Source organism: Nicotiana tabacum, chromosome 18, assembly GCF_000715075.1.
Source record: "Nicotiana tabacum cultivar K326 chromosome 18, ASM71507v2, whole genome shotgun sequence".
Classification (NCBI taxonomy): Eukaryota; Viridiplantae; Streptophyta; class Magnoliopsida; order Solanales; family Solanaceae; genus Nicotiana; species Nicotiana tabacum.
Genome location: NC_134097.1, coordinates 143,311,246 through 143,339,088, shown reverse-complemented (window position 1 = coordinate 143,339,088; position 27,843 = coordinate 143,311,246). Strand labels below are relative to the sequence as shown.

The following is a 27,843-nucleotide window of genomic DNA, read 5'->3' as shown; positions in this document are numbered from 1 at the left end:
CCGAGGGGTGTTTTGGTTATTTTACCTAATTTTGCGCTAATTGTTGAAAATTTGGTTTTCTTTAAGTAACTTCAATTGTGTTCCTTTTTCCTGTTTTATACTACTTGCAAATTTAAGTCTGTTGTTAGCTTAAAAAAAAGCATGTTTAATTGACTTAATTGCTTACTTGCTTAAACTGCCTTAATTGTATTATGTGAAGCATGGTAGGTTAGAATTACCTGTTTTACTTGGTACGAAATTGAGCTTAGTTGAGTATTCTTTGTATTGTTGTTGTGTGTTTTACTTTGGGACTACGGGATGGCATCTCGAGAGGTCCCATGTACGCATTTATGATTTGAGCTGAGGTGCGGGATACCGAGATATCCCTAGCACGTATATTGAGGATATCAAGAGATCCTCGGGATACCAAGAGATACCTAGTATATATTGAGGATACCAGGAGATCACTGGAACATATTGAGGGTACTAAGAGATCCTCGGGATACTGAGATCCCCGGTTATTATCCTTGTGAAAAGTGGTATTTCCTTGTGATTGTTTTATCTCTGTTCCAGTTATTGTATTCCTTATTATCATGTATTAAATTCTTACTGTCAGCTTTCAACTGTACTGCTTATCTTATTCTGTCATCCCTAATATTGTTTAATCTTAGTAAGGCCCTGACCTTCCTCGTCACTACCCAACCGAGGTTAGGCTTGGAACTTATCGAGTACCATTGTGGTGTACTCATGCCTTTTCCATGCATGGCGGATCCAGGTACCTCCACGCAGACTTTCCACGCTTGAGTCGAGGCGTTCATAGAGACTCCGAGGTATATCTGTCACGTCCGCGGACCAAAGAGTCCATTTTCTATTCTCCCTTTGTTTTAGCCCTTTCGTACTTGTATAGTTGTTAAATATTCTGGAGTTAGACGTTCTAGACTTTCAAAGGCTTGTGATCATGATATTCCGGATTTTGGAAAAAATATGTTTAGCTTTCGAGAGTTATTATTGTGCATGCCAAGCGGCACTTTAAATTTACTGTTTTATTTCATATTTCCATTTTAAATTGTTTCTTCCGCAAATTGATTTATTTTTTTCGCATTGTTAGGCTTACTCAGTCGTAGAGACTAGTTTCCTTCACAATTGTTCACGGATGGTGAACCGGGGTCGTGACAAGTTGGTATCAGGGCTCTAGGTTCATAGGAGTCATGAATCACAAGCCGGTTTATCAGAGTCTCGTAGATCGGTACGGAGACGTTTGTACTTATCTGCGAGAGGCTATGTAACTGTTAGGAAAATTCCACTTCATTTGATTTCCTTGTCGTGCGAGATTTGATGTCACAATTCTAAACTTCTGTCTTCTATTCTCTCACAGATGGTGAGGACATGCGCTACCCTAGATGATCAGGCACTCGTGCCCCCTGCTGCAGCCGTCAGAGGTCGGGGTTGGGATAGAGGTCAAGGACGCGCATGTGGTGCAGTTATAGCACCTGCGCGAGCTACCATCGAGGTACCACCAGCAGTTCTAGCCGGAGTCCAGGCACCTGATACGCCTACTGCTACTACTACTCCAGCACTTCAGGAGACTATGCATAGTTCATGAGCATGTACACAACGTAGGCTTAGGCAGGGTTGCTTCCCCTTGCTGCGGCTACATCTCAGGTCGGGGGAGGAGTACAGACTCCCGCCGCCCGCACTCTTGAGCAGTGAGTGCATGTTGAGCAGGTCCCTGAGATTATTCCTATATAGCCTACAGTCCAATATCAGCACGAGGACAGGGCAGCAGCTTCCGAGGATGAGCAGCTGAGGCTTGAGAGGTTCAAGAAGTACAAGCCCCTTGTATTCAGTGGTCTAGCATCGAATGATGCTCTGGTATTTCTAAATGAGTGTTACCGTATTCTCCGTACCATGGGTATATCAGGATCGAGCGGGGTTTCCTTCACTCCTTTCCAGCTTCGAGGAGCCGCCTATGAGTGGTGGCGCACCTATGAGTTAGACAGTCTGGATGAGGGTGCTTTACTGACTTGGACTCAGTTTTCAGATCTGTTCCTGAGAGATTATGTGCCTCAGAGCCTCAGGGACGCATGGCGCACAGAGTTTGAGCATTCGCGCTAGGGTGCTATGACTATCTTAGAGTATGTTTTCCGTTACACTAGTTTGGCTAGACATGCACCAGCCTTGGTTTCTACTATTCGCGAAAGGGTTCGACGGTTTATTGAGGGGCTTATTCCTAGCATCAGGTCTAGCATGGCTCGTGAGTTGGAGATGGACATTTCATATCAGTAGATGGTGAGCATTGCTAGGAGGATTTAGGGTGTGCATGCTAGGGTGAGATAATGGGAGGCTAAGAGGTCTCGAGAGTCAGGATATTATTCTGGTGCTCGTGCCCCAGCTGCAGGTCATCATGGTAGAGGTTATATGAGTCACCATGTTCATTCAGCTCTTCCAGCAGTCAGTGGTATTCCAGCTCCTCCTAGGCCTTAGGAGCCTTATTATACACCTCTGGTATCTAGCGTGTCTCCTGCGCGGGGTGCTTTCAGATGTCAGTCTAGCAGACCTGACCCGAGCCAGTCACATCCACCACGTCCTCCCAGAGCTTGTTTTGAGTGTGGTGATACACGCCATGTGGTGAGGGATTGACCTAGATTTGGGAGGAGTGAGCCTCCACAGACTTCTCAGCAACAGTGTGCCCCGCAGAGTTCTCAGGCTATGGTTACAACTCTGGTTGCTACCCTACCTGCTCAGCCAGCTAGAGGTGGAGGTCAGGAAGGTAGAGGTTGCCCTAGAGGGGGAGTCTAGGCCCGATACTATACCCTTCCTGCCCATACAGAAGTTGTTGCCTTCGATTCTGTCATCACAGGTATTATACTGGTTTGTCACAGAGACGCATCGGTTCTATTCGATCCAGGCTCCACTTACTCTTATGTGTCTTTTCATTTTGCTCCGCATTTGGGTGTACCTCAAGATTCTTTGAGTTCTCCTGTTTATGTTTCTACTCCTGTGGGAGATTCTCTTGTTGTGGACCGCATTCATCGGTGGTGTTTGGTTCAATTAGTGGTTTTGAGACTAGAGCCAATTTATTGTTGCTCAGCATGGTAGATTTTGATATTATCTTGGGCATGGACTGGTTGTCTTCCCATTATGTTATTCTTGATTGTCACGCCAAAACCGTAATGCTGGTTATGCCAGGTGTACCAAGTGTTGAGTGGGGGGGGGGTACTTTAGATCACACTCCCAATAGAGTTATTTCTTTTCTTAAGGCTTAGCGAATGGTTGAGAAGGGGTGTGACGCGTATTTAGCTTATGTGAGAGATGTCAGTATTGATACCCCTTCAGTTGATTCAGTCCCAGTAGTACAGGATTTTCCTGATGTGTTTCCAGCTGATCTTTTGGTCATGCCGCCTGATAGGGATATTGATTTTGGCATTTATCTGTTGTCGGGCACTCAGGCCATTTCTATTCCTCCATATCGTATGGCTCCTCCTGAGTTGAAGGAGCAGTTACATGAATTGCTTGATAAGGGTTTTATTTGGCCTAGTGTATCGCCTTGGAGTGCCCCTATCTTGTTTATGAAGAAAAAGGATGGTTCTATGCGTATGTGCATTGATTATCGCCAATTGAACAAGGTTACAATGAAGAACTGTTATCCTTTGCCTCGTATTGATGATCTATTTGACCAGCTTCATAGGCAGAAGCGGAAAATGGATTTAAGTGAAATGTCGTAGATGTGACCATGTCCTTGCAGAAGCGGGACCATAGATGCGGTCCCAGAGCCGCAAAAGTAGATTAGCTGGGCAGAAACATATAAATTCTTGCCTTCACGAATTTGAGCTATTTTCACCTATTTTCAAACGGGAAGAAGCCTTGGGGAGCATTTTCAAGAGAGATTTTCGGAGGAATTCATTGGGGTAAGGTCTTTGGTCCCTAAACTCGTTATTTGGGTGATTTTTATCATTATAAACATGAAAATTTAAGGAAAATCAGTTGTAATTTGGGGGTTAGGCATTGACTAATTAGAGACCTTTGAGTGATAATTTGAAGGACCATTTGAGGTCCGATTTTGGTACTTTTGGTATGACTGAACTTGTGAGAGTGTGAGGATTCTGGAAATGTGAATTTCACCCGATTTCAAGACGTGGGCCCGAGGGGCATTTTGGTTATTTTACCTAATTTCATGTTTTATCTTAGAATTTCTTTGTGGAATCAGTTACTTGAAATGTTATTTACATTATGAAATTGAATTGAATAGATTTGGGCCATTTGTTGTCCAGTACTCGTGGCAAGAGCGTGGTTTCGGATTGATTTAAGCTGGGTCGAGGTAAGTGGCTTGCCTAACCTTGTGTGGGGGACCTTCTCTTTAGGATTTGGTATATTTGATAATTGAAATGCCTTGTACGTAAGGTGACGAGTGCGTACTTGAGCCAATTGTTGAAAATCTTGTTTTCTTTAAGTAACTTCAATTGTGTTCCTTTTTCCTATTTTATACTACTTGCAAATTTAAGTCTATTGTTAGCTTAGAAAAAAACATGTTTAATTGACTTAATTGCTTACTTGCTTAAGCTGCCTTAATTGTATTATGTGAAGCATGTTAGGTTAGAATTACCTGTTTTACTTGGTACGAAATTGAGCTTAGTTGAGTATTATTTGTGTTGTTGCTGTGTGTTTTACTTTGGGACTACAGAACGACATCCCGGGAGAACCCCTGTATGCATTTATGATTTGAGCTAAGGTACGGGATACCGAGAGATCTCTGGCACGTATATTGAGGATATCAAGAGATCCTCGGGATACCAAGAGATACCTAATATATATTGAGGATATCAGGAGATCCTCGGGATACCAAGAAGTCCCTGGCACATATTGAGGGTACTAAGAGATCCTCGAGATACTGAGAGATCCCCGGTTATTATCCTTGTGAAGAGTTGTATTTCCTTGTGATTGTTTTATCTCTGTTTTAGTTATTGTATTCCTTATTATCCTGTATTAAATTCTTACTGTCAGCTTTCAACTGTACTGCTTATCTTATTCTATCATCCCTTATATTGTTTAATCTCAGTAAGGCCCTAACCTTCCTCGTCACTACCCGACCGAGGTTAGGCTTGGCACTTACCGAGTAATGTTGTGGTGTACTCATGCCCTTTTCGTGCATGGTAGATCCAGGTACCTCCATGAAGACTTTCCACGCTTAAGTCGAGGCATTCGTAGTGACTTAGAGGTATATCTGCCACGTCCTCAGACCGAAGAGTCCCTTTTCTACTCTCCCTTTGTATTAGCCCTTCCGTACTTGTATAGTTATTAGATATTCTGGAGTTATACGTTGTAGACTTTCAAAGGCTTGTGATCATGAGATTCAAGATTTTGGGAAAAATGTTTTAGCTTTCGAGAGTTATTATTGTGTATGCCAAGCGGTACTTTATATTTACTGTTTTATTTCACTATTTCAGTTTTAAATTGTTTCTTCCGCAAATTGGTTAATTTTTTCACATTGTTTAGCTTACCTAGTCATAGAGACTAGGTGTCGTCATGATGGTTCATGGAGGGAAAACCGGGGTCGTGACAGATACATAGCGATTTGATGGTTTTGGAACAACTTTAAGCACGTTCGAAGACGAACGTATGTTTAAATGTGGGAGGATGTAACGACCCGACCGGTCGTTTTGAGAATTTTCACTTCACTCGCCAGTTCTAGGGCATGACTAGCCCTGTATGATGTATTACTCCCTCCGTTTCAATTTATGTGAACCCATTTGACTGGGCACGGAATTTAATAAAAGAGAGAAGACTTTTGAACTTGTGGTGTAAAATGAGGCACATATATTTTGTGTGGTTATAAATCATTGCATAAAGGTAAATTATTTCCAAATAAGAAAATGGGTCATTCTTTTTGGCACAGAGCAAAAAGGAAATAGGTTCACATAAATTGAAACGGAGGGAGTATAACTTATGTAAATCGTCGGTTTTGGTTTCAGGTTAATCGGAACAGATATGGAAGAATGATCCTCAACTTGAAGCTTTAAATTTAAAAGGTTTGACTAAGTTTTGACTTTTTAGAATTTGATCTGGATTTGAATTTTTATTATTTGGCTAGCTCCGTTGGGTGATTTTGGATGTGGAAGGGTGTTCGAAATATAATTAGGAGGTCTGTGGTAGATTTAGGCTTGAATTGGCAAAATTGAAAATTTGGCATTTTCTGACCTGCAGTGGAAATCTTGATATCGGGGTCAGAATGGAATTTCGGAAATTGGAGTAAGTCTGTTGTGTCAATTGTGACGTGTGTGCAAAATTTCAAGTCATTCGGTTGAGGTTTTATAGGTTTTTGGATCGGTTACGGAATTTGGAAGTTTGAAAATCCTTAGGCTTGAATCTAAGGGTGATTTGGTGTTTCGATGTTGTTTTGAGTGTTTCGAGGGTGGTACGAGTTTGAATGATGATATGTGACTTATTCGTATTTTTGGTTAAGGTCTCGGGGGCCTTGGGATGAATTTGGAAGGTTGTCGGAAAGATTGGAATTTGTAATTTAGCAGTTTCAGTTGTTGTCTTCTTTCATAACCGTACCTGCGGATTGGAGACCGCAGGTGCGAGCCGCCGAAGCGGAAAGGAGATCGCAGAAGCGGCAAGGATCGCAAAAGCGGAGGTCTGGACCGCATCTGCGAGCCCGCAAGTGTGTCATCTGAGGAATTAATGAAATTGACCGTAGGTACGGTCTGCAGAAGCGAGATTTAGGCCGCAGGTGCAGAAATGCCTAGGCAAAAACTATATAAGCATCCCTTCGCGAATTTTTGCCCATTTCTACCATTTTTGAGACGGGATTGGAGCTTTTGAAGGGTTTTGAAGATTAAATCAATGGGATTCTTGTTGAGATAAGATTTTTGAACTTAATACTTGTATCTATGTGAATTTCAGTTGATTAAACATTGAAATTGAAGAGATTAGGGCTGAAAAATTGGGAAATTAGGGATTCAAATTGGAGAGTTAAAATTGGGGATTAGAAGGGCCATTTGAGGTCCAACTTTGATGCTATTTGTATGTATAGATTCGTAAAAGGATAAGGATTCTAGTGTTGTGATTGTTATCGAATTCTGAGACGTGGGCCCGGGGCCGAGTTTGACCAATTTCGGGATTTTGAGTTTAATTTGATAATTTTTATGTGTACTTTATTCCTTTGGCTTGTATTGATGTTATGATTTTGATTTTGGATAGATTTGGGACTATTTGAGGCCGAGTAGAGAGGCAAGGACATTGCGGAGTAGATTTTTGTCCGGTTTGTGGTAAGTAATGATTGTAAATCTAGACCTGAGGGTATGAAACCCCGAAAATTTTGTACTATTTTTGATAAATTAGGTAATGCACATGCTAGGTGATGGGCATGTGGGTGTACACACGTAGGGATTGTGACTTGGTCCATCCCGTGGAAACTGTACAGTTGCATATTTTGATAAACTCTATATGAAATCTATGTATTTAGAAATGATTCTGTTTACTTGGTCAAAATGCCATGTTTGGGGCCTTGTGCCGTACTGTTTGGACCCCAGGGGTAATTTACTACTATCCTTACACTGTTTTGATTTGAAAGCATATCCTCAGTCATGATTTTTACCTGTTTATTGTTTATTTCAATTTCATTACCCTACTTTCAATTATATGAAAACTATTTGGGTTGAGTTCCCTCATCTTTCACTAAAATGCCCAAGTGGCTATGAGTTTATGACTGAGAGAGAGAGGCCGAGGGGAGAGATTGATGACTAAGTGAGGCCGGGGGACTGTTTGTGAGTATATTGATACTATAGCATGTGAGTTGTCCATGCAAATCCAGTTATTAATATTATAGCACGTGAGTTGTCCGTGCGGATTATAGCGTTTGGGCTGTAGGAGCCCCTCTGGAGTCTGTACACCCCCAGTGAGCGTAGTTGATTATATTAAGGGATGGATCTTCCCTGGACAGTTATTATTATGAGATGTCTATTGAGCGGGAGTGCTGAGTGTGAGTACTGATTGACGAGAGTTGAGTCACGAGTGACTGAGAGGCTTGCCGTGGGGCTTGTTTATGAGATTTTCTATTTTTCACTCTTCTTTTATACTGATCCTCTATTGAATGTGTGTGATGCTTTGCCCGAGGGGCTTGTTTTATGAAATTACTGTTTTCACTCATCTTTATACTGAGCCTCTATTGAAATGTTGAACAAATGTTTTAAACAACTTTCATTGAAACTGGAGTTCTTTATGAGATGTTCAAAATTTAATTACTAATTTGGCTTTGTTATGTCCACTGAGTGTTTTATGTTATGAAATGTATATGAGTGACCGGGAGGTTTGCCAAAGGACTACTTATGATTTTCATTATTTTTACTCTAAACTTCATTGAATCTTTGTTGAAACTAGTAGAAAGATATTTTTTAAAGGATTTTACTGCAATTGGAGTTTAACGAGATGAGTTGATATATATATTGTTTTTGAAACATATTGTGTCCACTGTGGTGTTATGACGTGGATTATGTGTTTTCTTACTGTTCAGTCTTTATTTACTTTAGTTACTTAATGATTCGGCGTACTCACATTACTCCCTGCACCTTGTGTGCAAATACAGGTGCCAGAGCCTCCGAGTGAGAATTGATCGTTGCCTTCAGAGTATTATCCGAAGATTGCAAGGTAGTTGTACGACATTTGCAGTCCTGCCTTTCTCCTTCCTATCCTTCGTATTTTATATTTCAGTCTTATCTTGTATTAAGCAGACAGTATTGAGTTGTATTTAGTGGCTCATGACTAATGACACCAGGATCGGATAGTGTGGATGTAATTGCGTATTTGTTTTTCCACGTATTTTGTTATATTAAAATGAAATATTTGAGATTATATCTGATTAGAAAATGAATTTACAAAAGACCTTTATGTTGTTAGTGTTGATTCGGCTGGCCTAATACTGTGATAGGCGCCATCACGATCGAGATGGTTTGGGATCGTGACACAATTGAATTGAGATTCAAAGTGGTCTTAAATTAAAATATATTTGTGAAAGCACAGGTTCAAGTGCTACCTAGGGTCCTTAATTGAATTGAGATTCAAAGTGGTCTTAAGTTAAAAGATATTTGTGAAAGCACAGGTTCAAGTGCTACCTAGGATCCTTTTGTTGCAGAAACTGATGTGATTGAAACTATTGGCTTTATTTTTTTTATAGGTGGAGAAAATAATGAATGGGAAGATGGAAGCAATGGAGAACTTGACCTTGCTTAAGAAGATATTTGAATTGCTGAAACTTTAGATGTTCTAAAAATCTTTTATTATCGAATATTTTGAAATGTTTGTAAAACTTATGCACTAGGGTTGCATTATTTTGCTTTTATAGGTATTACTAGCTTGTTGGACAATTAATTTAGATTGTGAAGGTCTATGAAATAGTTTCATTTTGAGAATCATATTTTAGGTATTATAATTTCTTATATATGTAAATATTTATTTAAAACTAGGGTTATATTATAGTTTCAATTAAGCTGTTTTGGTGATAATATAAATTGCTGCAATAGCTCATGCAAACTGTTCCAATAGGATCTGTAAATCGTTGCACTAGGTAATTCAAACTGTTGCAATAGCATTTTCTCAATTGTCATTAGTCCATAAGAAACCGTAGCGATAGAAAAATCTATTGCGATAGTGTTAGAATACCGTTGTAATATCCTTGAATATCCGTTGCAATAGTTTGTATATTCATTACCTTAAATAATACGGTAACGGTTTTGGACTGTTGTAGTAGAGCAAAATTACTCGTTGCATCAGAAGGAGAAACAACCGTTGCGATAAATGGTACTATAGCAACGGTTAGTCAAACCGTTACTTTAGAGGTATTGGCACGAGACTTGATGGAACGGACCGTAAACTGCACGTCTATGGCAACTGTTTGCACGTCTATGGCAACGGTTTGCACGTCTATGGCAACAGTTTTTCCTGCGTTTCCATAGGCTCATATTCTAGTAGTCTCCGTCCTCAAATATAAACCTTGTTTCTTCAACATCAAAATTTCAGAAGTGCTGAATTGTATCATTGAAAACCTTAGTGTACTATTTCGCTCCTACACTTTTTCATCTGTGGAGTGGGATGTAATATTCAATTTTTTAAAGCATAAGATGATTTCCAATCATAACCTCAATCAAACTATACCTGTTTATCGGGTGGGCTGGGATGGGTTGAACGGAAAAAAAAAACTAGCATGTATGTTATCGGGCCGGGTTGGTTAACGGACTGAGATAACGGGCTGGGGGCGAGTTCAACTTTTTCGGGTTATTTAGGCTCGTTCGGGTTCGGACTTAACGGGTTCGGGCGGGCCGAGCTACTGTAATTTTTTTTTAATTAAATTTTATTTTTCTTATTCAATGTTATTGATACTTAAGTGTTTGCAAATTTTTAAGGCTTAGAATTGAACTTTGAAATTTTAAGTTTTAAGTTTTAAATTTGTATTTTAAAATTATAAAATTGAAATTAGAAAGTAAGCGGCTACAAAAAATTATTTAATAAGACCAATAGGCAATATGTAAGGAACAAACTCCGAAGGTTTTATTTTATAGTTTTAATACTTCAAATTAATTTGCAAGTTCTTTTTGATTTTTTTTATTTTTGAACTTGCAACTTAAAAGTTTACAACAATTATAAAAAATAAGAAATAGTACATCACATATTTTGTATCATTTTTGTAAGTTCTTCCATGTCAACATGAGGTTCTTGGTTTCCGGCATTGGTTGAATTGGAACCATAAACCATTATATCTCTAATTTCTTGGTCCTCCTCTTCGTCTACCTCGACACGTCCTTGATTTCGCCATTCTGATATTATCCAATCTCTGAAGCACACTAGAATTTTCAAAGCGTTGCAGCCTAATGAATGACGGGTATCTCCTAGTTGCTGTTTTGCTTCGCTAAATGCGCTCTCTAATGCGACTGTTGAAATCGGCACGTTTAGCACGTCTCGAGACATGGCCGAAAGAACAAGAAATTGATTTGAGTTGCTCTTTGTCACGACCCTAAACCCGGACCCGGTCGTGATGGGGCCTCTCGTGAAGACAAGGCCAGCCGACACATTCCCACGTCATTTTAACCAATTAAAATATAAGTATTAAGTCTTTAACATGATAAAACTTCCAGAAATAGCATTGAACAGTACAATTTACGAAAATAAAACCAACATAGCCCAACATCGGGGTGTCACCAGTCATAAACATCAATCCATATACTACAAGTCTGATGTGTCTACACAGATATTACAGAGTCACTAACAAGAGAAAAGAAATGAGACAAGGGGGAGAAACACGGGGTTGCGATCGCCGAGCAGCTACATCGTCCACTCCAAATTTGACGAGAGAACTCAACCCTCGCAACCAGGACCTGAAGCGCCTAAATATGCACACGGGGTACAGGGAGTAAAGTGAGTACTCTAACTCAGTGAGTAATAATAACAAATGAAGACTGAGCGATAAGAAATCACATAAAGGCACGTCAACATGCTATAAAGAAGCAGTAAAAGCTAGTAAAAACCAATGATGCAGTGAGATCTCTTAAAAACATCTTAGCTCAGTTTAACTTCTTAAAAAAATACCTTTTCACTATTAAACAGGTAAATGAAAAGCAGTTAGAACAGATAAACACACATAAGAATCCGCCCCTCGGGCACAATGTCAACAGAATTCGCCCCTCGGGCAATATCATGGAACAATCACCAGCGCCTCGAGCTATAACTCATATCACAATGGGTACCCGCACTCACTAGGGGTATGCAGACTCCTAGAGGGGCCCTTTACGGCCCAAGCGTAATAACAAGCCATCTCGTGGCATCAACACTAGGCCCTCGGCCTCATATCAACAAGCCACCTCGTGGCGTACCATCTCAGACCCTCGGCCTCATAATCACAAATCAGTGTATCGCTGCTGCGACATGCAGCCCAACCCAAAAGTGTCCTCACAACACAAGCCATCGGCCTTACTTAGTTAGAATTTCATAAACCACTTAGGCAACAGTAAAACATGATGCTTAGCCCAAAATATCTTTTAGAATATCATTTAATATGTTAAAACATAATAAACAAGGCTGAGATTTGAAAAAAAGAGTAGAATATAACATGACTGAGTACATATATACAAATCAAAACAGTGAGGAAATAGCAATAAAAATCCTCTAAGGGTCAAAATAGTTTGCACAAGGCCCAAATATGGCATTCAGCCCAAAACATGATGATAGCAAATAGTTTTCAATCAAATATGTGGTAAAACAGTCATTCGGGATGGACTAAGTCACAATCTCCAACGGTTCCTGACCCCACGTTCATCATCTAGCATGTGCGTCACCGCAATATAGCACCACGATGTGCATATCCGGGGTTTCATACCCTTAGGAAAATATTTAAAATCATTACTCACCTTGATCCGATCCAAACTCTAGCTCGCGATGCCTTTGCCCTTACGAATCAACCTCCAGACACTCCATATCTAGCCACAATCAGTACATAACCATTAAAATATGCTAAGGGAACAAAGCCCACTCGAAAATATCCAATTTACAGTAAAAATCCCGAAATTGCTCCAACCCGGCCCCCGGGCCCACGTCTTGGAATCTGACAAAATTATCATCAATAGAATCATCATCCTCCCACGAGTCTATACGTATCAAGAACATCAAAATCGGAATTCAAATGGCCCTTCGAATTCCCACCCAAAAGTCTCTTAAATCTCAAGCCCTAATTATCGATTTTGCTGCTGATTTCCATGGATTTCAAGCTTAAAATGTTAAAATTCATCTTAGAAACAAGTTTAGGATCCAAAAATCTTACCTCCACGAAATTCTCTTGAATTCCCTCTTCAATTAGCTCTCCAAAGCTTTCTCCCGAATGAAATATGGTGAAAACCCACTCAAAATCGCGAAGGGTGAATTTTATATGTTCTGACCCAGCAAAACCACATTTGCGGTCACACTATCGGATCTGCGGGTCCACATCTGCGCAAAATCCTCCGCTTCTGCGGAATTTCATTAATAGGCAATTTCCGCTTCTGCGGTTGCTTGACCGCACCTGCGGTCATCGCAGATACGGGGACCAAACCGCACCTGCGACCACTTCTGCGCACCTACGCTAAATAACTGCTTCTGCGGACCTCGCACCTGCGGTCCCCAATCCGCAAGTGCGGAAATGACAAGAATAGCAAAATCTGCAGCATAACTTAAACTCCAAACTTCCCGACAACCGTTCGAAATCACCCCGAGGCCCCCGGGACCTCAACTAAAAGCACAAATACATCATATACCACTACTCAAACTTGTACCAATCTTCAAAGTATCTCAAACAACATCGAATGAACCAAATCACATCGAAATCAAGCCTAAGATTCCAAAAATCTTAGGAATTACGCTTTGGTCAAAAAGTCCATCAAACCACGTCCGAATGATCTGAAATTTTGCACACACGTCACAAATGACACCACGGACCTACTCCAACTTCCGAAATTCCATTCCGACCCCTATATCAAAATCTCACCTATCAACTGGAGAACGCCAAAATTTCAATTTCACCAATTCAAGCCTAAACCTTCCACATACCTCCAAAATGCATTCCGATCTCGCTCCTAAGTCCCAAATAGCCTAACGGAGCTAACCAAATCATAAAAATTCCGATCTGAGATCATATACTAACAAGTCAAATCTTGGTCAAACCTTTCAAATTTAAGCTTCAAACTGAGAATTGTTTCTTCAAAATTCATTCCTATTACCCTGGAAACCAAAACCGACGGTTTACATAAGTCATAATATATCATACGGGGCTAGTCATGCCCAAGAACTGGCGAGCAAAGTGAAAAAACTCAAAACGACCGGTCGGGTCGTTACATCCTCCCCCACTTAAACATATGTTCGTCCTCGAACTTGCCCAAAGTTGTTCTGAAATCCATCAAATCACTGTGTAACCTTACCATCCACATACCCGGGGGTGATCCTACGTCACCCTATATCATATAGGTCTTATAACACAATGTAACTGAAATTTCACAATCCAATCTAGCCCATAAACCATAGAACCACATTTCCACTTCTGAAATCATCGATACAATCAGAATCTCACATCTATACTTTGAATAAGTCCGAACAAGATGTAACAAATCATACCTGCCACCTCAGATTTAATTACATGATATACCACATAACTCAAACACTTATACCGATAACTTCTAATCACAGCAGCTACACACAACAACCGAATACCGATAGTAAACCTCTTATCAAGTAAAGTCTCATTCCAGCACTTTCATATACCGCCAATGATAACTGAAACACATAGATAGTAAATAACCATTCCTAAGATCGACCATTCATGAAGCCACTCCTCCTTTGGCAAGGACCCTAGCAATCTCTGAGCCGAACCTCGATATTATTCTTCCAATACTCTGAAATGAATCCATTTGTATTCATTATAGATCCCGACAATCTCATCTAATTCAACACAACTACTCTGGTAACATGACACATCAATACAATCTACAGCCACAACTCATGCAACACGTGCACCAGTAAGCAACAATCTGAACATGCTCAAATCATGAAAATGACTCAAATAAAAGAGCCGTACCGCAAGATCACCAGTACCACCACAGCAAAAATGCTGGGAACCCATTACATATCAAAGAAACAGAACACATGAATCTAACCTGAAGGGTCATACCTCCACATACTTCGCTGCAAGGCGCAACCCTATCCAAACACTGGTCCAACATGAAACACATCCAGTCGCTATGCTCAAACGGACAACCACGCGCAATTAGATATCTAGAACCAAGGCAAATCATCATAACCTCTGCGAAGCAATTGATATAACATTACATAAACCTGAAAGGACCCAACCGATATGCCGTCCGCAGAGCAATACTTAATGCTCCCCCGCTCAAATTCCACCGAGAGACCTCAATAAAACTGCGCCATGTGTGCCTGCAACCAACAATTCATAACGCCTCGCAACACAGAAAAGTAACTCATAGATCAACTCAGAACAATAATAGCTCAACAATAACCGAATCAGCACATCCCTCACCAATAGCGACTGAAGTCAACAAGGCCGTCTTGATGCAGAACACATATCCATATAGGTCTACCGATGAACCCATTATTAATAAGTTCCTGAAGTTGCTCCTTCAACTCCTCTAACTCTGTCGGTGCCATACGATACGATGCCTAGCACCAAATCAATACCGAAATCAACAACCCTGTTCGGCGACATGCCCGGCAGCAGGAAACACATCCGAAAAAGTCCCTCATCAGTAGAACTGAACAAATAGTAGGAGTCTCTACATTGACATCCATCACGAAGGCCAAATAAGAAGGAACACCCTTCCCAGCCATCCGTTGGGTCTTCAAAAATGACATCACCCTACTGGAAACAAAATTCGTCGAACCTCGCCACTCATCCGTGGTATCCCCGGCATGGCCAATATCGCCGCCTTAGCGCAATAGTCCAGAATAAGATGAAACGGAGACCACCAGTCTCTACCCGATATTACATCAAAATCTAACATACCCAGCGGCAAAAGATTGACTCGGTCTCTAAACTCCGATAGCCACTATACAGTGCAGATACATGTGAACCACAACCATAACATAATCTGCATATAAGAACTCCCAGTCTCCAACTCCATATAGCACACGAATCACCATACTTGATCCCAATTCCGCCATCCGAATATACAACACACCTCTAATACCCAATCATTCCATGAGAGATACTCTTATAATTCTTCGGTGCTACCAAACAAACTCGAATATCAGTAGTTGATCCAACACGAGAGTGCCGCAATACTAATGAAGTACCATAAACTTAAACACTTGCCCTTTTTCTGAAACGTATACCCCCGTCAAGCCACCCAAGTAGTGATATCATTTCCCTAATCATCTGGAGACCATTTCCCTAATCATCTGAAGATCATCTCCCTAATCATCTGAAGTTGCCTGCTACCTAAGGATTTTATGATTCTTCCTTTCAGAACTGAACCAAGACCTTACATATGCAATTCTCAAGCCTACACCACATACCGCATAAACCATACCGACCTAGGATAACCATGAGAACTTCGCATCCTTTCCGAGCCATAAGCAATTATGTACTCAACTAGCCAAGAACTTTCCATTGATCCCATCTAGAAGGGAATCATTGCATATCCCATGCTCCGCACAATCGTAGAAAATACACATCTCAAACCGTGGTAGAAACCATCAAGAACTTCCCGAATTCCACTTGCACAAAACAAAACCGTCAGGACTGAATCCTTCTAACTCAACCAAGCTACGCATGTCACTAAAACCCAAGAGAATTGCCACGAAACACCTGTAGAAACTCATTACCTCGTAAGCATCCGAAGAACTAATCATATCCTTACCATACCAATTTGGCCTACTACCAAGCTATCCCATCTATCCGAGTTTCCTTCAGATTCACCTTTAACTTGATACTCCTTCATGATATAACACCACAATTCCTTAACCAAGACTCACCATAAAAGACCCAAGCATAAAACCACATCGTCTAAGGCTCATAACCCGCTGAGTACTCTCTTAAATATCTCTAAAAGCACCACATTCGAAATACTTTACTCTGGAGAGACTTCCTGTGAATCTAAATCCATTACCTTCACTTTCCTGATGCTGATGTATATAGAATCCCCTAATTGATATCGAAATGCCACAAGTCCTGATACCCTCCACATGCAAACCTCTATTTCTAGCAAAAAGTTCAACTTGAAAAATCTCCAATTATTACATATGAAATCTTGAACGCATTAGAATCATTCTCTAGAGTCATGCACTCTACTCAAACTACAATTAGCCTGATCAAATGAACCAAACAACATGTGCCTCATTAGCACCCCGACAGTGCAGAATGTAACTTCACCTTAATGCAACCAAGCAACTTCCTGCTCTATGCACCGAGCATCCTTTACCAATAACCACTCAAGACACTCCGTGATTCTCATACACCTATGAAGCATAACATAACCTTTGTCAAAATTTTCCTTTACTCGATCCATCCTCGGTCTCAATATCCGTAAGCCATAACTGATTCACCCGTACGCCTTAAACTGGGACCAACATAGCACATAACCATGCAATCAACTAATCAATAGCAGACTCCCCAATTGGCTCAACGCTATAGATCAAATCACACAATAACTCATAATGTGTATACTCTATCACTGCCATAATACTATAGTGAGATTAACTCAATCCTTCATAAGCTCGTACAACAAAACCATCTATTACCTCAAATCTTCTACAAATCTCGCCTTAAATCTCGTAAAAGTCAAGCCCACTCTCTTAAGCGACCCCATTTTAAATTGTATCACACATATTTCACTTGTAAATGAGATCTTCCAACACACAGCATAAGGATCGCATAAACTTCGAAACACCCGCAGGAGATAACCCACCTGTTTCGCCTCAAACTAACATCTCTTTATATCCTTCCACACCAATAAACATTATGCAGTCACTTAATCTTCCTAAGTCTGAAATCATATATCGCAACATAAAATTTACCCCACTCCCCAACTAGAAAACATGAAAATATTCTTCACACTCCCATAACTCAGGGTTATACATCAAATCAAAAATGGAAATTAAGCACTAAATAGTTCTTCCCAAGCAGACCCTTCTCGTCTCGTTCAAATCATATGAATACATCTCGCAGTCATATCATACTCATCACATAGTCAACCAACCATCACTTCCACTAATAGGGACACTACTGAACATACAAGTTCAAAAATACGTGCTCACACAATCAACACCTCAGTGCTCAAGCTGTAGGCAAAAAAAACCCGGCCTCAAGTCTTCCAGACTGGCCCAACATCAACATACAGAGATCGCATTTCGCCCCTCGATCAGGGAATCACAAGACATCGATGCACATCTGATACTAAGCACTCATGCGCGCATACGAATGAGTGGAAGGAATTCAATGAGTTACATTTCAAGCTGAATCAAGGACGCACGATAAGAATTCAAGAATGTGAAGTTTTTCCTAAAATTTCTCCAGCCTCCTAAGGATAAGTATAGACGTCTCCTACCGATCCGCGAGACTCTAATAAACCTGCTCATGACTCATGGGCCTTATGTAACCTAGGCTCTTATACCAACTTGTCCCGACCCTAAACCCGGACCCGGTCGTGATGGCGTCTCTCGTGAAGACAAACCCAGCCGACATATTCCCACGTCATTTTAACCAATTAAAATAATAAGTATTAAGTCTTTAACATAATAAAACTTCCAGAAATAGCAGTGAACAGTATGATTTATGGAAATAAAACCAACACAACCCGACATCAGGGTGTCACTAGTCATGAGCATTTATCCATATACTAAAAATCTGATGTGTCTACACAACTATTACAGAGTCACTAACAAGAGAAAAGAAATGAGACAAGGGGGAGAAACACAGGGCTGCGATCGCCGGGCAGCTACCTCGTGCACTCTGAAATCTGCTGGGATCTCTCAACCCTCGCAAGCAGGACCTGAAGCACCTGAATCTGCACATGGGGTGTAGGGAGTAAAGTGAGTACTCCAACTCGGTGAGTAATAATAACAAATGAATACTGAGCGATAAGAAATCACGTAAAGGCACGTCAACATGCTATAAAGAAGTAGTAAAAACCAATGATGCAGTGAGATCTCTTAAAAACATCTTAGCTCAGTTTAACTTCTTTAAAAAATACCTTTTTCACAGCTAAACAGGTAAATGAAAAGCATCTAGAACAGATAAACACACATAAGAATCCGCCCCTCGGGCACAATGTCAATAGAATCCACCCCTCGGGCAATATCATGGAACAATCACCAGCCCCTCGGGCTATATCTCATATCACAATGGGTACCCGCGCTCACTGGGGGTGTGCAGACTCCTGGAGGGGCCCATTACGGCCCAAGCGCAATATCAAGCGATCTCGTGGCATCATCAATAGGCTCTCGGCTTCATATCAACAAGCCACCTCATGGCGTACCATCTCAGGCCCTTGGCCTCACAATCACAAATCAGTGTATCACTGTTGCGACATATAGCCCGACCCAAAAGTGTCCTCACAACATAGGCCATTGGCCTTACTCAGTCAGAATCTCATAAGCCACTCGAGCAACAGTAAAACATGATGTTTATCCCAAAATATCTTTTAGAATATCATTTAATATGTTAAAACAGAATAAACATGGCTGAGTTTTGAAAAAAATAGTAGAATATAGCACGACTGAGTACAGATATACAAATCAAAACAGTGAGGAAATAGCAAAAAAAATCCCCTAAGGATCCAAATAGTTGGCACGAGGCCTAAATATGGCATTCAGTCCAAAACATGATGATAGCAAATAGTTTTCAATCAAATATGCGGTAAAATAGTCATTCGGGATGGACTAAGTCACAATCCCCAATGGTGTCCGACCCCGTGCTCGTCATCTAGCGTGTGCGTCACCTCAATATAGCACCACGATGTGCAAATCCAGGGTTTCATACCCTTAGGACAACATGTAAAATCATTACTCACCTCGATCCGGTCCAAACTCTAGCCCGCGATGTCTTTGCCCTCACGAATCGACCTCTGGATGCTCTAAATCTAGCCACAATCAGTACATAACCATTAAAATATGGTAAGGGAACAAAGCTCACTCAAAAATATCCAATTTACATCAAAAATCCCGAAATTGCTCTAACTTGGCCCCCGGGCCCACATCTCGGAATCCAACAAAATTATCATCAGTAGAATCATCATCCTCCAACAAGTCTATACGTATCAAGAACATCAAAATCGGATTTCAAATGTCCCCTAGAATTCCCACCCAAAAGTCTCTTAAATCCCAAGCCCTAATTATCCATTATTGCTACTGATTTTCCATGGATTTCAAGCTTAAAATGTTAAATTATCATCTTAGAAACAAGTTTAAGATCCAAAATCTTACCTCCATGAAATCCTCTTGAATTCCCTCTTCAATTAGCTCTCCAAAGCTTTCTCCCGAATGAAATATGGTGAAAACCCACTCAAAATCACGAAGGGTGAATTTTATATGTTCTGACCCAGCAAAACCGCATCTGCGGTCACACTATCGCATCTGCGGGGCCGTATCTGTGCAAAATCCTCCACTTCTGCGGAATTTCATTAATAGGCAATTTCCGCTTTTGTGGTTGCCTGACCGCACATGCGGTCATCGCAGATACGGGGACCAAACCGCACCTGCGACCACTTCTGCGCACCTGTGCCAAAATAACCGACTCTGCGGACCTCGCACCTGCGGTCCCCAATCCGCAGGTGCGGAAATGACAGGAACAGCAAAATCTGCAGCATAACTCAAATTCCAAACTTCCCGACAATCGTCCGAAATCACCCCGAGGCCCCCAGGACCTCAACCAAAAGTACAAATACATCATATACCACTACTCAAACTTGTACCAGTCTTCAAAGTATGTCAAACAACATCGAATGAACCAAATCACATCGAAATCAAGCCTAAGATTCCAAAAAAATTTCGAATTACGCTTTTGATCAAAAAGTCCATCAAACCACGTTCGAATGATCTGAAATTTTGCACACACATCACAAACGACACCATGGACCTACTCCAACTTCCGAAATTCCATTCTGACCCCTATATCAAAATCTCACCTATCAACCGGAGAATGCCAAAATCCCAATTTTGGCAATTCAAGCCTAAACCTTCCACGGACATCCAAAACGCATTTTGATCACGCTCCTAAATACCAAATCACCTAACGGAGCTAACCAAATCATAAAAATTCCGATCCGAGATCATATACTAACAAGTCAAATCTTGGTTAAACCTTCAAATTTAAGCTTCAAACTGAAAGTTGTTTCTTCAAAATTCATTCATGTTACCCTGGAAACCAAAACCGACGGTTTACATAAGTTATAATACATCACACGGGGCTGGTCATGCCTGAGAACTGGCGAGTAAAGTAAAAAAGCTCAAAACGATCGGTCGGGTCGTTACACTCTTCCACCAACCCAGTGGTAGAAAATCCTTTGCGAGGGGCTCTGGTGACTTTTGCAAGTAGAATTGGAGTTCATCAATATTCCTACTACTGGTTTGTTGATGCTCTCCTAGTGTAGACCAAATCAAATAATCTTGAACACATCATCATCATTCATAGTTGTTCCAGATGTTGAAGGATTACTTAAAGGAATATTTGCATCTACAACCGAAGAAGCATCAACAATGTTAGCATAATAATTATATAAAGTTTGTAAATATTTGCGTAGATCAGAAATACAAGTGTCAATATCAGGAGTTTCAGTTGGTCCAATATTCATATAAGTATATAAAGCTCTAATTAATTGGTAACACTTTATCATTTTGATAGTATGGTTTAAAATAGCACCAATTAGAGAAATATGGGGAATTTGGTAGAAATATTTTTAAACTTATCTAGCATAGATTCAACAACAGAAGCATATCCTTCTTTCTTCTTCAATTTATGTAGTAAAAGAGAAATTTCAGCAATATGAACTAAACCATTTGCAATAGTAGGATAATAAGCTCCAGAAAACTCAAGTGTAGCCACATAAAATTTTTGTAAAAATTGTACAACATCATGAATGGCATCCCAAGTTTTAGATGTTAACAAACGGCTAGGATCGGTACAATGAGAATTAGCAACTTCAGTTATAGGCATTCTATATTTATAACAACATCTTAAGAATAAATAAGTATAATTCCACCTAGTAACTATTTCTTCAGGTATGAGTCTTGGTTTTAGTCCATAGTGTACATATTTTTCATTAAATGCATTTAATCTAGCACTTCTATTATTTCCTTGAATTAGACCAACAACTCTCCTAACTAAAGTAATTTCAGCTCTAAATAATTCAAGGTCACTCTTCACAATCAAGTTATAACTATGACATGCACATCTAACATGAAATATTTCAGGAAGTGGTGGGTATAGATGCAATTTTAATATTGTAATAGCACCATTGTTATTAGAAGCATTATCAAATGACATACACAAAACTTTTTCTGCGAGATTATAAAATAGCAACTTCATGGATAGTATTACTTATAAATGCACCAGTATGACTTTGATCATCATCATATTTAAAAGCAATAATACGTTTTTGCATACCAAAATTATCATCTATCCAATGGGATGTAACAGCCAAATAATCATTTTTATTTACAGCATGACCAATATTAGAAGTAAGAGAAACTCTACAAGGAAGACTTGTGAACAAATAACGTATATATGTTTGATATTGTCCAAAAAGCCTAAAGATATCAGCTCTACAAGTACTTCTAGGAATACCTTTAAACATAGGGTTACAAATTCTTTGAATATAAGTAACAAGATACGGTGAAGAAGCAAAACTAAAAGGTAAGCAACCTAAAACAATCAGTTTAGCTAATTCTTCCCGATCTTTCTTAATATCGTATTTACCGAATAATCTCCCAGTACTCGGGTTATGTTTTTGTTGCCCAGATTCCTCATCTACTCCCCAATCAAGTGGGTGTTTCTCTTCCATATGCCTACGAAGTTGACCCGTTCCCCCTCTCTTGCCGGGCTCATGTTTATAATGTTCATTGCAAATTTTACATTTTACATAATTTTTTTGATTTTCTAGTCTTTCAAAAAACATCCAACACTTACTTCTTAATCGTCGATTCTTATTAATAGGGAGAGGAGGCCTACTTGTTCCACCCCAATATTTTGAGTTTGACTAGCATTACCAGGTGTAGGCGGTGGTGCTTAAAGATTATCGGGTGATTGAATATCATCTAAAATATCATTTAAATCATCATCTATACCAAATTTTCTTGCATTCACTCATAATCTACATTTAAATTTTCAAGTGACTTTCAGAAATATGTGTAAAGTTACTAGAAGAACCAACTCCACCTCTTGACCTTTTGGAAGTTTTCTTACTACCACCTTTACTAGTGCACGCTTTTTTGGCTGCTCTAAGTAAATTCATTATGTAAATTAAATTAATAATTCTAAATAATAAAATAAGTGTACACCAAATAAGAGAAAGAGATGGAACGAGTGTACCGGGATTCCGGATACCGCACTAATTTTGATATCAAAAATCAAACTTCAATTGATAGACCGAAACTAGATAGTTGGTACTTGATAGTACTTGATACCACACTTCACTTGAATACTTGATATGTAATAATAATAATTTTGTAATGGCTAAACTAAATAATTGATAAAACTTAAAATAATAAATAATTGAGAAATTGTCATTTCTCAATTTGACCATTGGCAACGGTCCAAATAATTTTAAAAAAAAATTCTCAACGGTAACCGGGCTGATAACGGGTTGCAGCTCATTAACAACCCGTTAACGGGTCACGGGCTTAGCAGGTACGGTGCACCGTTATCCAAAACCTGTTCGTCCAAAACCCGCCCCCCGACCAACCCGTCCCAGCCCGCACAATAAGCAACAGTAACGGGCTGAACCGAGCTGACCTGGATTAAAGCGGATTGAAAATGGGTCAGCCCAGCCCGATTAACACCTATAATTCAAACAGAGACTGAAATTGGTAAATCTTATCTAAATTTGAGAAAATGTGGGCAGTTCTACATTAATTCAAGAAACTCCAAGAAATCAGTAACCCCAAATTAAAAAAAAAAAAAGATTAATCAGAAGAGAGAATTAACCAAGGTAAGTTGTTCATCATGAGAGAGAGAGGGCCCTTTGATCCTTTGTAGTTTTGATCGTAAGTTGGTCAATAATATCTCATCCGTTATTTTTGAGGAGTTTTGATCGAGCGATGTATAATTATCACCAAAACACGTTCCTATTCAGGATGGAACGAATCACCACCACAAGATGAGTCAAATACATCTGAATCGTTGGTCAAACTTTTGATCCGATGGTTAAAGACAAATAAATACAATATCTTTTTCTTGTCTTATTTGTGTCTATATTTCTTACTTTATGTTTAATATGCACTTTGCGACCTTCACTAACTCAGATTCGTTTCTTTATGGTTTTTTTTAATTCTCATAAAGTAATATAAGCAATGGTCAGTTAAACTTAAGTGCAAGCACGCAAAACTAATAAAACAAAGCAATATTTCTTTTCTCCACACCTCTTAATAAGTTTCACTATAATGAAATAAGTACCTTTTGGCCCTCTTTTATTTAGGCAATTGTTTCATGTCTATATTATCCAAATTTGAACTCTTATTAATAACATTTGGACATGTAATCCCTTTAAGAAATTGAAAAATAAAGAAAATAGAATAAACCATCTCGGACTTGGCTCAAGCTCGACACGAATTCAAAAAAGAATCATTTAACTTTTCAAATAGAAATAGTGCCATATAAAGTTAATAATAGCTAGAGTATTGAACTCCTATACTAGTTGAAGGTAAGATTATACTTCTGAGTTTTATCAGGATGGAAAACTCCAAAATACTTCTCCGTCTCAGCCCCAATCTTAATATTTTCATCAAACATAGCAAATAAATAAGTTTCTATTGCTTTTTCAGGCTTGTGTGGAGTTCCTGCACCTAACTTCACATGACTAATCAAATTCCTATAATAAGTCCCAGCATTTTTCATACTTGCTCCAAATCCACCATCAGATGGCCATCCACTTTCAGCAACAACAATTTGTACATTATCTCCACCAGCTTTCTCAACTGCATAATAAGTTGCATCTAACATAGCATCGAAAAGATTATGATAGCCCGTTGGGTCAGGCTTTTTTTGTGTAAATAGTGCATAAGGGAGTGGAACCTGATCAGGGTTGCCAATATAACCATAGTATGGATAAATATTCGCTAGCAAAGGAAGGTTATTTTGTTTCAAGAACCCGATAATCGGGTTGATGAAACTGGTCACATCATCGCTAAATACTGACTTAGCTGGTGGATATGTATTTGTCAAAAGCCCAGTATCTATCGTCGTTGTGGCCTTCACTTGATTCTGCATTCTGAATTTTGTTATCGCCTGTTGCACATTTCGCAATGCAGGAAGAACAAATGGAACAAATTGAGATGTCCCAACATTTTTAGGAGATACTTCATTGCCAACACTTATATATTTGAACTTGACTTGTGGGAAATAACTCTTAATATTGGCAATGACCCAATTTTCAGCTGCCTTAGGATCTGTACTGAAGGATTGAAGATTGTCATTAGAAATATCAAGAATAATGCTAATGTTACTTCCCTTAAGAGCATTGAGTGTTTCAGGAATTGGATCATAGACTCTCATATTTGTTATGCCATTAGCTTTATAAAGATTTACAACATCTTGTGATGAAGGTAAGTTGTTGCCATTTCTCCCATAGCATACTCCAAGAGGTTGTGCATCTGCATTATAAAAATCATACCATAAATAGAGAAAGTTGTATTAAGATCACACACCATAATTAAATACCTAACTTAAAACCTATGTTGAGCGGTCTCTTCAAAATGCCGTCGTATTCGTGTTTGAACCTTCAAAAAATGCAATACTTTTGGAGGATCTTACTCGCACCCGAGGACATTTTTCGTATATATAGTCCGAGCAACATAGCTTAAAACCATTTGAAAGTAATATATAACATGTTTTGCATAGGATTTATGTTGTATACACTAATAGTGTAAAGATGATAAATACTATTCTTTTCAACTCACTAAATAATATTAATTAAATACAATTATATTACCTATTTTACAAGGTAGGGATAAGATCTGCTTACACACTACCTCCCCAGACCCCACGATGTGGGATAATACTGGGTATGTTGTTATTGTTGTATACCTATAATTATATTTAAGTAACTTGATTATATAAATACCTTGTACACAATTTATGCATAATACTTAAAACTCATATATTTTCATAAGTTACCTAACAAAATATGTCTATGATACAAAATCATATCAATGATGCTCCTTTGCTAAAATAATACTAGTATATAATGAAAATAATGAAATGTTTAAAGTAAAACTAAGATTAGGAGACGATGAGAAAATACCTATTATTTGAAGGCATGTCATTAACATTCCAACAAATACAAACACCAACAAGCTAGCCATCATTGAAGCAAATATGAAACAAATGAAATGTACACGGGGGGGAAAGGACCAGATGATGGCTTCTTATATAAGGGGGATAATGGCTATTAGTGTAATGTTGAAACTAGTTCCTGCAATCTAGTCCAAGTTAAGTATATGTGAAATCATTTAATACACCAAATTACCTTCTTGGAATAACATAGGACATAATTGGTCAAAAATTAAATTATTGGAATTAATTGATGGATTTAATTTTACCTCTTAATTTAGATTTACCAGCCATTATTTTATGAGTAGCCCTCAAAATTTACAATTTAAATCAAAATTAAATGATTTTTAAGATCACGTTTGAATGATATACCAATTTAAAAATATCAATACTCTCCACAAAGTTGTTATTTAGTACATTATGCTATATTGGTTTAAGATGTTAAACAACTTTTTTGGGTGTGGTTAAAAAGGTTGTAGCAATTCGAAAATAAGTTTAAATTTAATTATTTGACTACGTAAGAGTTACTTATTTACACAATCAGATAAACCAATTACGTATAAATGTTTACACTCAAAATGATTTATTATTAGCTTGTTTGAGTTAGTCAAATTACACTCCTATGCAAAATTAATTATACCACTAGTGAATTAAAATAATTTTTTTAAAACTATATATGCCGTCATTCAAGTAAGTCAAAATTTGAAGGATTTAAAATTATGATAATCGATCAGTTATTCACTTTCTATTAGTGTTCACTCAGGTCTAGATTCTCATCCATGGCTTCTTTGACTCAAGTCTAATTAGTAAAAATTAGTGTAATCTCGACTGTATAATTATAATTTGGTAAAAACTTTATTATATACCCATTGGTGCACTTTGACTTTGAAAACTCATTTTGGAAGAGGTTTAATCATCATTACTAGATGATACAAACTTAAAAAATATACTAAAAACACATAGAAAGAAAGAATTAATTGAAATTGCCACTCATCCCAATTGTTTAAATTAAAAATGGCCGATGAATGATAATATATTTATTGTCCATATATAATATATGTATAACCATATGCAATCAGTATATAATCTTTGCATACGGGTAGAAAAAGATAATTATTTAATTCGACCGATTATTCGTGTAAAGCTTCCGAGTTGAAACAAGGAAATCTAACTAGATCTTTTTAGAAATAACTAGTCACTAGTCATGTGTGTGCTACACGTGTATCACTTGTTAATAATTACATATTTTATATATCAAGTCATGAAAAGCAAAAATATAAGAAGTTTCAAGGTTTTTCCGTAAGATTTAGTTGTTTATTTTCTTTTTCTCTTTTAATTTCCACCAATAATCTTTGAAACTTCAATATGATTCACTATTTCTTTTCGCATTCCTTTTAGATTAACGACGTGTTAGAAATTTATAGAATACATATATAGGAGTAAACATTACTAATACATAAAGATGGCACAATCCAAAATCAACCATCGTGATTGCGTCTATCGTGGAACTAGGCCAGTCTCAACTCAACAATCCAACACCAACAACAATAAGTTTGAAAACAATAACGGAAGAATTTAACATTAAATAAAAATTGTTTGGAACATAAGAAAATCCAAAAATGATACAATCCAACCCAAAATCAGGGTGTCACTGAGTACATGAGCGTCTAGATCAGAAAATACAGCCTACTACAGTATCTGAAGATATAAACAGAAAATACGACAAAGATAAAGAAGGAGGGTCAAGGCCCGTGAACGCCATGCAACTACCTCGATAATATCCAAACTCTGGAACCTCGATCAACAACCACCACTACGACCGGTATCGCCAGGATCTGCACACGAGGTGCAGAGAG

The 27,843-nt window shown here is 38.8% G+C and overlaps 1 protein-coding gene across 1 annotated transcript; it reads right to left on the bottom strand.

Moving 5' to 3' along the window:
* Window positions 1-24,349: 24,349 nt before the first annotated feature.
* On the bottom strand, window positions 24,350-26,281 carry LOC107761448 (glucan endo-1,3-beta-glucosidase, acidic-like). The gene is made up of 2 exons (XM_075236420.1): window positions 26,275-26,281; window positions 24,350-25,308 (listed from the first exon to the last, which is right to left on the bottom strand). The coding sequence occupies exons 1-2, from the start codon at window positions 26,279-26,281 to the stop codon at window positions 24,350-24,352; spliced, it is 966 nt and encodes a 321-aa protein (XP_075092521.1).
* Window positions 26,282-27,843: the final 1,562 nt, after the last annotated feature.